General features: G+C 43.2%; 1 protein-coding gene across 1 annotated transcript in view; it reads right to left on the bottom strand.

The window, feature by feature from the left end:
• Positions 1-149: 149 nt before the first annotated feature.
• LOC138811963 (isoleucine--tRNA ligase, mitochondrial) overlaps positions 150-11,395 on the bottom strand; it is a 48,160-nt gene continuing 36,914 nt past the window's right edge. Inside the window, exons 16-23 of the mRNA XM_069999917.1 lie at positions 10,677-10,779; positions 9,884-10,009; positions 8,816-8,947; positions 7,502-7,608; positions 5,778-5,923; positions 5,042-5,229; positions 2,188-2,332; positions 150-663 (exon numbers count right to left, since the gene is read on the bottom strand). Coding sequence (XP_069856018.1) covers positions 521-663; positions 2,188-2,332; positions 5,042-5,229; positions 5,778-5,923; positions 7,502-7,608; positions 8,816-8,947; positions 9,884-10,009; positions 10,677-10,779 — 1,090 coding nt within the window. The 3' untranslated portion in view covers positions 150-520. The remainder of the gene's footprint in view (positions 664-2,187; positions 2,333-5,041; positions 5,230-5,777; positions 5,924-7,501; positions 7,609-8,815; positions 8,948-9,883; positions 10,010-10,676; positions 10,780-11,395) is intronic.

Below are 11,395 nucleotides of genomic sequence, written 5' to 3'. Positions count from 1 at the left end.
CAGCAGTCAGTCGCTGGCTGTTGAAAGGTCTGATGCAGCAGTCAGTCGCTGGCTGTTGAAAGGTCAGAGGATGTCTCACCTCAGGGGCCACCCATCCCACTCATGCAGGCCACCTGTTCACTGTCCCAACACTGCATTGACATCACTCAGTAGTTTTCCAGAGTGCCTTTATTTTCAGACATCAAGAACTTAAAACACTGAGTCAAAAAAGGTTTTTAGAAAATATAAAACATATTCTGTGGAGCCATATTGGAAGCAGTATATTCAGTGTCCGTGTTCTGAATAAGTCTGATACAGATACATATATGTATACACATACATATGTATATCCACATGTATATATATACATCATTATTTCTCAAGAAGCAGGAAATACTTCTTTTATAGATTTCATTTGCCCTCATCCTTTAGTAATTACTTTTCCACTCCTTATCTAAACCTTGTATTTCTTTCCGACCCTATACTAATGCATCCCATCAGTACTCTTGGGAGTGTTCCCAGAAAGCTGCTAGCACCAGTCTTACTTTCCACCAACCACCTCTGCACATCGGGGACACAGTGTGTCTGCAGACTCCGCAGTGTACTTCCAGCAGCGGGGACATTTTTCTTTCGAAGTTGGCACAACAATTACTTTATATGAAGACTCTTCACGAATATCACCACCTATAGACAAAAATACAGGGGGAGTATTTCTAATAGACCAATTCAGTTTGTTTCACTACTGCCTTATTGGTTTAGTTGGGGCTCCTTTTTCTAGGACTTTCTGCTGTGATAGCTTCTGCATCATTTGGCTAGTAACCTGCCACAATGATGGGATGACATTACTTGGCGAATGAAGACAGCCAAGGAGGGAGGGAGCCCTAGGGATCAAACTAGCTGATTTTTACCCAAGTCACTGAGTTCTGTACCTGCTCAGGCAGAGCAGGCTTTCTAGCTCTCAGTCCAAGTATAGTTCTGATGGGTCACATTGCCTCTCCAGATACATACACTTGACTAAGGACTTTTGCATACATGTGTCCATACACGCATGGGGCTTAAATGATTGGCTTTTTCATTCATGGTTAGAGCTCTACCGCTTGAGCCACAATTCTACTTCCAATATTTTTGCTGTTAATTGGAGATAAGAGTGTCATGGACTTTGCTGCTTAAGGCTGGCTTTGAACTGCAATCCTTAAATCTCAGACCCCTAAACAGCTAGGATTACAGGCATGAACCACCAGTGTTTGTGACAGGATTTTTTTTAATAGCCTAAATGACTGAGACTACTTGTATTGAAAACTTCTTGGACTGGCAAAAAGGCCTTTATCTAATACTAAAACTTAGATATTACACTGATTGTGAAAAATATAGTACAAGAGAATTACTTCTAGTCATGCAAAAAAAAAAAAAATTAGGTTAAGATTGTGACTAGATCTTGGGAGATAGAGGCAGGAAGATCTTGAGTTTGGGGCCAACCTGGGCAAAAAGCAAAACCTGCCTAAAGAAAAACTAGGTGGGGTTCGGTACACAACTCGTATGGGAGAGGGCGCAGATATACCCACAGCCCTAGCTTCGATCCTAATATTCCCCATCCAAGTTTTTGAAAATCATATTAAGCCAGATCTTCATAGAGAGAGTACTTACTGCCAAGCCTGAAATTCAGATGACACCTGCAAGTTAGCTTCCTGTCTCTCATGGGCACCTGAAATCTATTACAACACCTGCTGCTTACTCTACTAATTCTATCCCACCTTTCTTTGCTCCTATTCATGCAGATAAACCAAGTTGATAGAAAGTACCCTATTAAAGCTATCTGCAGCTGCTGTGAGAGTAAGCATGGTTAAGTCCTACTCTAATTTGGGCTATGGATGAGGACATTTCAGAATCAGTACTGCAGGGTTGGGCAGGTAAGATAGGTACTAGGTAAGATAGATCCTAGGACACTATATCAAAGTATTCAGGGACACGGATGGGAAATGAGAGTAAAGCAGATGACACAGACATGGATGGTCACTCAGAACAAGTGAATTTGTCTTCTATCATTAGCCTTCACTTCCCAAGGTCATCAGCAAGGACACTTGAGGTCTGGCTTAGACACTTTCCATACAAACATATTTCAAGTCCCTATGAGCCCCTAGAATAGTTCACACTGAAAGCTGGATAACTCAGTTCTCTAGACACTACTTGCTGCTATCACATGCTTCTTACCTTCTAAATTGATGAGGAATGTCCCGGTAAGCTCAATTCCATCCGCAGTCCTCTCCCGTGGGTCCTGGGCCAGTAATGTTGACTGTGAAGCCATCATTAGCTCATTCAACTGAGAGGTGCTGGAGGTTTCTTCAGCTTGTAGCATCTGGAAGTGAGCACAGACAATTAACTAGTTAAATTTTCACCATCAACTGAGGTAGGATATCTACTGGAATATCTTCTATGCTTTCCTTCACTAACATACACACATACACACACCATGTGCTGTTTACCATCCTCACTTTACAAACGAGTAAACAGGCAGAGACTACCTGCTTCCCAACCAATAGTGAAGCTGCAACTCAGGTCTAGTCTCATAGCCAATACTTTTTTTCCAGTATCATGCTTCTGACATTTGAGCGCGAATTAAGACACTGTATCTAAACAAAGACATGTTTTAACACCGTGGATTAATGGTTATGATCTAAGTACCCAGAAACCTAAAGTACACTGGATTTAGATGTCTGATACACTTTTGTGGGTGTGTATTTTATTTTATTGTGGTAGTAAATTCAGGGTCTCAAACTTGCTAGGAAAGAAATCTACCATTGAGCAATGTGTCCAGTCCTTGTATGCACTAGTTTTTGATGGGGTCTCTTTCTTGACTGGGAGCACACCTGAACCTCAATCTTCCTATTCTTTTGTTTCCAACAGCTGCTGGAATGACAGGCGTGTTCAATTGTGCTCAGCTTCTTTCACTGAAATGGAGACTCAGACTTTACTGACCCTGTGTCCAAATATTGGTTGAAAAGAGGTCTGCCAAACTTTTCTGCCTGGGCTAGCCTGGAACTACGATCCTCCCATCCTCAGCCTCATAAGTAGCTAGGATTATGGGTGTGAATCTCCAGTGCCAAGTTCACTAGTACAGTTTTTATTTGTAATTTTGTCCTTCACAATGAGTTGTGATATTCCTTAAAATACATACCCATGAAACTGAGATTAGTTTGGTTTTAGTAGGTTCACCCAATTAGTAGCCAACAGACGCAGGACTCTTAAGTGACAACTACTTCCTGGGATTCTTAGGAAAATACATGTGGTTTTTGAAAGAAGTCTCAAATACTTTTTCTGGTATGATCCAAAGCAAGCTATAATCTTCAGATTACTATTTACAACAACTGAGGCCCAGGCTAGCAGTGTGTAAGGGACAAGTACAGGATGAGTTGGTACAGCCTGTGTGAGCTCACAACTTCAGTGTTTTCATGTACTAAATGAAGGGTCAACACTTCCCAGCTTCCAAAGCTTAACATGCTAATACTCGTGTTTGGATTTTTTTGGTTTTTTTTTGTTTCTTTCGGGGGTAAGGGGTTTGGCCAGGACTGTGCTTTAAACTCAGGGCCTCATGCTGGCTTGGCTGGGGCTCCATCACTGAAGGTACAATTTAAGCCTAGATTTTTGTTAAGTTTTAAAGTTGGAGTCTCAAGGAATTTTATGGCTTTAAAATGGGAATCATCCAGTCTCAACTTTCTAAGTAGGATTATAAGCATGAAGCACTAGTGCTCAACTAATAATTATTCTTCTGTTATCAATAATCTACCAATAACCTAGCTATTGTAAGCATTGAATCTTTATTACTTTAATTACATTATTAAAAACTTGGGCTGGTGCAGTAATCTGTAATCCCAGAGGGCTGCAATTCAAGCTAGCCAGTGCAAGACAAGTAACTGAAATCCCCACACCAATAAGTTGGGCATGGCAGCATGTACATGCCATCCCAACTACATGGGAGGCGTAAACAGGAGGATTGAGGTACAAGCCCAAACAAACACATAAAACCCAGAAGTGGTGCTGTGGCTCAAGTGGTAGAACACTAGCCTTGAGTTGAAGAGCTCAGGGACAGTGCTCAGGCTGAGTTCAAGCCTCACAACCCAACCAACACAAAATAAAAAATGGAAGACCCTATTAAGAAAATAACTAAAGCAAAACAGGCTGAGGGGCACAGGCACAGTAAGCCTGAGGCTCTGTGTTCAAACCTCAGTACCACTAAAAAGTGTGCATGAAAATTGAGGCTATCAACGTAATTAGAGGCTAAGTTTTTTTATTTTTTTTTTAGAAAAAGTTGTCAGTAAAACCTAAAAAAGATATTCAGTGCCAATTCTGATCTTAAGCATTAACTAAAGAAAAAACTCTCAGTAATGTGTTAGGCGTAAGCTAGCCAATTAACCCCTAAGAATATTAGGACGAAAAAAAATGTTTAGGAAAGAAATTTTGATGGGCCTTTTTGGAAAATAATAATGGGATGTATGCTCTGAGATATACAGGATAGTTTGCTAGCTTAATAGTGTGTGCATGTAATCCCCAAAGTCTTAAGCAGAAAGTTCAAGGCCAGCCTGAGCTACACAGTAAGACACTACCTCAAATAAAACAAAGCAAAACAAAATATTTTCTCCAGATCACATGGAATTAGAGACAGATGTAATTTTTGAGTTTGTTTCAAATCTGGTCCATATTGACAAAATACTCAAATACACCTTACTTTTACTACAAAACTCCGAAATTTTATGTATTCTGGTATGATAGTCTGCTATGACTACTGTCATTTCCCCTGTGTGCAACCTTCTAACCCTGAGAGTTCACTTCAGGAACTCTTGTAACTTCCTGTCCCTACAGAACAGCATGCTTGTGCCCATGAGCAGAGGATGCCTCTTCTAAGAAAAAAATGTAGGAAACAATTATAGATAACATCCACATGGCAGGACTGACAGAAATCCTCATCTCTAAATTAGTAATCAAGTTCCTTAGGATAATGTTTATAAGCAAGTTCCAGGTGACGCTGTGTATGACTAGCGGCACGTGCAAAGGCCTGTGGGTGGCATACCTCCATGATCTCAAAGAGCAGCCCGGGCTCTATGACAATGATGACCTCGTACTCGGCGGCGTTTTTGCCAGGAATGCTTCCGAGGAAGGAATCGCGCATGGCGCACGTGCTCTCCACCGCCTCCTCCAGCCCAGGCTTCTTCCAGATAGAGCTGGTGCTGATCCACCCCGTGCGGAAGACACTCTGGTCTTTGGAAGAAGAATGAGCAGACTGACATGTACCTGGGCTGTAACCATTAAGGATTCACTGGTGCTGGCAAGAGGGAGCAGTTATTTCTGAGAATCATGTGATGAACCACCATGGGGGCAGTCTACGTCTCTACCAACATGAAGATGGAAAGTATCAGAGAGATCCCAAGATTAACAGCGCCTGTCTAGAGCTGGAATATTTACAGTGACTCTCCCCTCACCCTCTCCTTTCTGCACAGATTCTAACATTCTAATAGCTTGATTCAATCATGAGGAAAATAAACTATTACCAAAATATTCCCAAGTTTTTGCAAGTAAAATATACTTTGGGTCATGCATAAGCGCACTGAGAACGAGTGACCTGTCGGCATTCTGAAGCTGCTGCTACCCGTCCGGGGCATTAGAGATGGTCAGCTGCACTCTGCCACCATCCTCGCCCAGTACACAGACAGGTGTGTAGCTACGTGGAGTACTTAACCCCTGCCCGTGTGTGTGTGTGTGGGGGGGGGGGGGGGGGGGTTGGCACTTTGGGAACAAATCCCACTTACCTTTCAGGTAGGGAGTGTGCTGGAACACCTCTTCAGCCAGGTGAGGGAGGATGGGAGCGAAAGACCGAACCAGCACATCCAAAATTTCGGCCAGTGCCGTCTGACAGGAGCGCCGCCGGGGGTCGTTCTCACTCTCGCAGTAAAGCCTGCGTGAGCGCGGCCGTCAGCACCACCCATGCCGCACGCATTGCAGTTCCACAGCCCCCGCGACTCACACACCAACATGCTCCACCCGCTCCCTGTGTGCCCACCTGCATTTTTTTTGTTTTTAACTTTTTATTGTTATTGTAATGGTGAGGTACAGAGGGATTATAGTTACATAAGTCAGGTAAAGAGTTCATTTCTTAGCGCGGTGCTGGTGGCTCACGCCTATAATACTAGCTACTCAGGAGGCTAAGATCTGAGGATCATGGTTCAAAGCCAGCCTGGGAAAGAAAGTCCGTGAGACTCTTTATCTCCAATATACCACTAGAAAACTGGAAGTGGCACTGTGGCTCAAGTGGTAGAGCGCTTGCACAGCACCCAAGCCCAGAGTTGTAGCCCCACAACTGACAAAAAAGAGTACATCAGGGCTGGGAAGGTGGCTCAGCGGTAGAGCGCTTGCCTTGCATGCCTGAGGCCCTGGGTTCGATTCCTCAGCACCACATAAGCAAAAAGAACAAAGCCATAAGTGGCCCTGTGGCTCAAGTGGTAAAGCGCTAGCCTTGAGCTGAAGAGCTGAGGGACAAGACCCAGGCCCAGAGTTGAGGCCCCACGACTGGACCCCTCCCCCCCCCAAAAAAAGAGTACATTTCTTTTTGGACAGTGTCACGTCTTCCCTCATTCTATCCCAGTTTTTTCCTCTTATCTCCACCCACAAGTTGTATACATTTTCAACATAGATAGTATCCAGTGAGTACCACTGCTGCATTTGTTCCTGCTTTGACCCTCCAAATTCTGTGCCCCTTCCCTGCTCTCCCAAAGACAGAGAAGTAAATGAACAAAAAAGAAACAAAAATATCAACAAAGAAAAACACCTCGGGTTTCCATTTCCTGGAGTTCCTTTTGATATGAAGTACTGTATATGATCAGATTGTGCCACTTCTTAAGAAACCCACATGCCACATCCAGTTCTGACTTGCAGGTGGATGGCAGCTGCGGGCCAGACTAAAAAGCTAGTTGCGGGCATTTCCAACTGCCCCTCACCCCCAAATGCTGCCAGTGCGCTGGGGGAGGAACGCAGCCACAGTCCATCCCTATGTGGGGTTCTGGAGCTGAACAGGCTGACACCTCCCTCCCACTGCCCCAGTGACACACAGCACTTCACACGCAATCGGCACACGCAGCACTGAGGTTCTGCATGGCACGGTCTAAAGGACGCCCTGACCTGGCAAATGTTGCTGTGTCACTGCCCTTCCTCCGTCCAGGGCGATGTGCTAGCCCCCCAGCACAGCACGACGCTCCTACCCCAGTACTAGCAGCCATCACTACTTGAGCACTTCCTCTACTGCTTCTGCCATCTCTTCGGCCCGTGACCACATTCTGTGGTAAGTCCTGTGTCTCGCAGATGAGCCAGATCATGAAGCTAGTAAGTGGTAAGTAAAGCCTGATAACGAAGGGTAACTGGAGGCCAATACTGATGGCTGTGCAGCACCCACTTTTGTCATAACTGGGCCCCAACGTTTGCCAGGCCTGAGTCCACACTCAAAAAACACTTGCTGACTACGTTTGACAGTCACACCTACCTGTCCTTGATGATGCTGAAGTAAAAGTTGGAGAGCTCTCGTGTGTAAAATGCTTTCAACAGCCGAATCACCTTTCCGAAATCATACTGTTGGTAGGAGTCAGTAATCTAGAGGTTCAAGTCAAAAGACATTTGGAATGTGGAATAAATACAGGAAGAATATTAACATAAGTGAAATGTTCCTTTATAAAAATGTCTTAAAAGTGAATAAATGAAAGGCTACTCCACTCTGCAAGCTGTAAGAGAGCACCCAACGGCAATGAAAGGAAAGGACCGTGCTGTTTTGCTTTGCTGTGAATTTGTAGTGCTGATGATTGAACCTAGGGACTCTCACATACAGAGCAAGAGCTGTGCTGGGTGACATCCCAGCCCTCAAGTTTAAGTGACAGAATCACACCACTTTTAAATAGCTAAGAGTGCAACTTACCAATAATTCACAATTGCCTGATCTGGGTTTGGGGGGAGAGGGGTTGGTATTTGTTTTGGTGCTAGTACTAGGGCTTAAACTCAGGGCCTCACACTCTTGCTTGGCTGTTTTTCTCAAGACTGGAACTCTTGAGCCACATCTCTGCTTCTAGCTATGTGGCAGTTGCTTGGAGATGAGAGTCTCACAGGGTTTTCTGTCTGGGTTGGCTTTGAACTTCCTGAGGAGCTAGGATTACAGGCATGAGCCACCGGCATCTGGCTGCCTGACTTACTTTTTTCTTTTTTTAATTTTCTTTTTTTTTAGTTTTTTATTGTAAAGATACTGTACAGAGGGGTTACAGATGTATGAGCAAGGTAATGAGTACATTTCCTATCAAGCATTGCTATCCCCTCCTTTGTTTTTCCCCTACTATCCCTTCCCTTCCCACCTCTTCTGACTTATTTTTGATCTGAGCAGAACAGACATGTGTGCCTGTGTTTTAAGGGCATACATTTTCAGTTTTGAGAAAGCACAAATTACTTGTGCCTCTTTATGTAAATATGACAATGAGCAAATATTTTAAGACACATAAAAATAATCATTTCAGCTCTGTCTGAAGTGAGGGATGCATCTTCAGATAAATAAAATACATCTCTAGTCCTCTCTGTTCGGGAAGCAGAGGAAAGTGAGGCCTGGAAAAGCCTAGTCCACGGCCTCTACCGTGTCCCTCAATTGTGCTTTCAAACACTTCCTACTGGAGGTCACTGAGAAGAGGGGTGGAGTGTTGCAGTTTAGCAAGCTTAAGCAGCTCCAGTTGCTGTCTCTATAATGTCTGCCCTGGTCAGACAAAACATTCAACAGTTCAGCACCCCATAGCTGCCATTTCTGTTCTCCTAAAGCGAGTGTTACCTTGGTGGCCAGGTCCTGAAGCAGGTGTAGCATGTATTGGTCTATGACATACATTTCGTCCACAGGAATGGAGTCTGTCTCTGGGTTGAAACCAGTCACATTTCCCAGAAGAAAGCGGAGTGTGTTTCTAAGCTATTGAAGGCGAGAAAGAGTACAGTAGGATAAATGTCATGGGGATTTCAAATTCCACAAGAAGTCTATTAAGTTTAATCCAACCTTTACTTCCTTCATAGGATACATTATTTTAAACCCATTGTAGAGAGAAAGGGCGGGAGACTGTAAAAAGAGATGGGAGGAGTTGGGAGAGATGGGGGAGAATGATGAAAAGGTGACACTGATCAATTGAATTAAAACCCCTTTACAACCACTTACAGATATTAACATATCATTGTTCCTACATAAACAAACTTTCTTTCCAATAACCCTTACACAAACAAGCAATGGATTTTTATGGCTAAATAATGTCTGTTAGAGAAAATTAATATAATTTTGTATCAGTCTTATATTTTGTGTTAATAAAGTATGAAAAGAAATTTTTGGAACTACTTATCTATTTATTCATCTATCTATCTATCTATCTATCTATCTATCTATCTGTCTATCTATCTATCTATCTATCTATCTATCTATTGAAGTACTGGCATTTCAACTCAAATACTTTACCAGTCTGTCTTTAACTCTTTTGGTTTTAGTTATTTTTCAGATAGAGTCTAACGTTTTTACCGGGGCTAGCCTTAGACAAAAATTCCCCTCCCTATTCCTCCTATATAGCTAGGATTGTAGATATATACCAGCATGCTGGGATTTTTGTGAAATGAGAGTGTTGCAAGTTTTTGCTCAGGCTGACTCCCATCTCCACCTCCCAGATATCTGGGATTAGAGGCGTGCATCACCATGTCCAGCTACTAGTAGCGTTTTCAGCAAATTAATTCAGAATATCTTTAAATGCTCACAACTTGCAATCTCCTTTTCACTTAGTCTTATTATGCCAGAGAAAGTGTGCATCCATTTTTACAACAATGAGTTAGTGAAGTTTCCACTGGGAAACCGGGGAATCATGGCTCTAACCTTGTTAAGGTCATCTCTGGCAGCCTTGAGCGCGGATGAGCCAATTGTGACTTCGCTGAAGACATTGGACTCAGCGACCCACCAGCGAAGGACATCAGCACCATAGGGAGGCTCGGTGCTCTGATCCTGCAGCGGAGGAGCAGCACGCAAACAGAATGACGTCAATTCCAGTGAGCGCAGCAAACACTTTAGAAAAGGTAAGTTGTATTCTTTTCTTTTTTTGGGGGTGTGGGGGGAAGAGTAAGGAGACAGGCTTGAATTCAGGGCCTGGACACTGTCCCTGAGCTTTTGTGCTCAAGGCCAGTGCTCTACCTCTCTGAGTCCCAGAGCCATTTCTGGCTTTTTAATAGTAATTAGAGATAAGAGTCTCCCAGACTTTCCTGCCTGGGCTGGCTTTGAGCCACAGTCCTCGGATCTCAGCCTCCTAAGTAGCTAGGATTATAGTACCAATTCCTGGCTGATAGTTTTATTCTTTTTTTTTTTTGGGGTCCGGTCATGGGGCCTGAACTCTGGGCCTGGGCGCTGTCCCTCAGCTCTTCAGCTCAAGGCTAGCGCTCTACCACTTGAGCCACAGAGCCACTTCTGGCTTTATTTCTTTTTGCTTATGTGGTGCTGAGGAATTGAACCCAGGGCCTCTGGCATGCAAGGCAAGCACTCTACCACTGAGCCACCCAGCTCCTGATAGTTTTATTCTTATGTGTTTATTTATACTGAAGTTACTGCATTTTATGTTCGGGCTGCCAATTATGAACTGTTGAACAAAAATCAAATGGCTTCTAATGGTAGGACCTACCTGTCCTCCATTGATGATGACATCAGGGTCAATGACATTCCCAAGGGACTTGGACATCTTCTCTCCCTTTTCTCCGAGGGTAAACCCATGGACAACCACTGTCCTAAGAAGGTGAGTTAGCTACTTTAATGACAGCATGATTATAATTCCTTTGAAGATAATGCGTAATTTAAAGGTGATCCCAGTTGGACCCAAGTCAGATTTTTTTTTTCCTTGACTGATTATAGGTGAAAGCTTTTCTTAAAGGTTGGTTTTCAGCGGCTAACAGATAGGGATAGTTAAGTAGTGAGCTCTCTACTTCTGCAAAGAAAACTGGAGGAGTTTCCACTCATTAAACACATTATTTCCTGACGTATTACATGTTGAAGAATCAATATTGAAGAGTCACTGAAACTAATGAAGGAAAAGCATGTCTTGAAAGAACAACCACCTGAAAATTACCTGGAGAAACAGCATCTGCTGTTCTGATGGGTATTAAAGAAACACATTAGAGAAGAGATGTGGAAATTGTTTTAGGATGGATATGTCACTATTGGTAGCAAAAACTTTAAGTTATTAATAACTTTTCTGATTAAACTGCTCTCCAATTTGAATAAGAAGAGTAATTATCTGTACTAGCTAAAAACACAGTAATTAAGAAAATTCCCTAAGTAATGTTTCAGTTTACTAGTCACTGTGGGTATCACAAGTAAGATTAAAGCATCCTTCCCTACATTCCT

This window comes from Dipodomys merriami, unplaced genomic scaffold, assembly GCF_024711535.1.
Source record: "Dipodomys merriami isolate MVZ:Mamm:240054 unplaced genomic scaffold, mDipMer1.0.p SCAF_551, whole genome shotgun sequence".
Classification (NCBI taxonomy): Eukaryota; Metazoa; Chordata; class Mammalia; order Rodentia; family Heteromyidae; genus Dipodomys; species Dipodomys merriami.
This window is presented reverse-complemented; position numbering and strand designations above follow the sequence as displayed.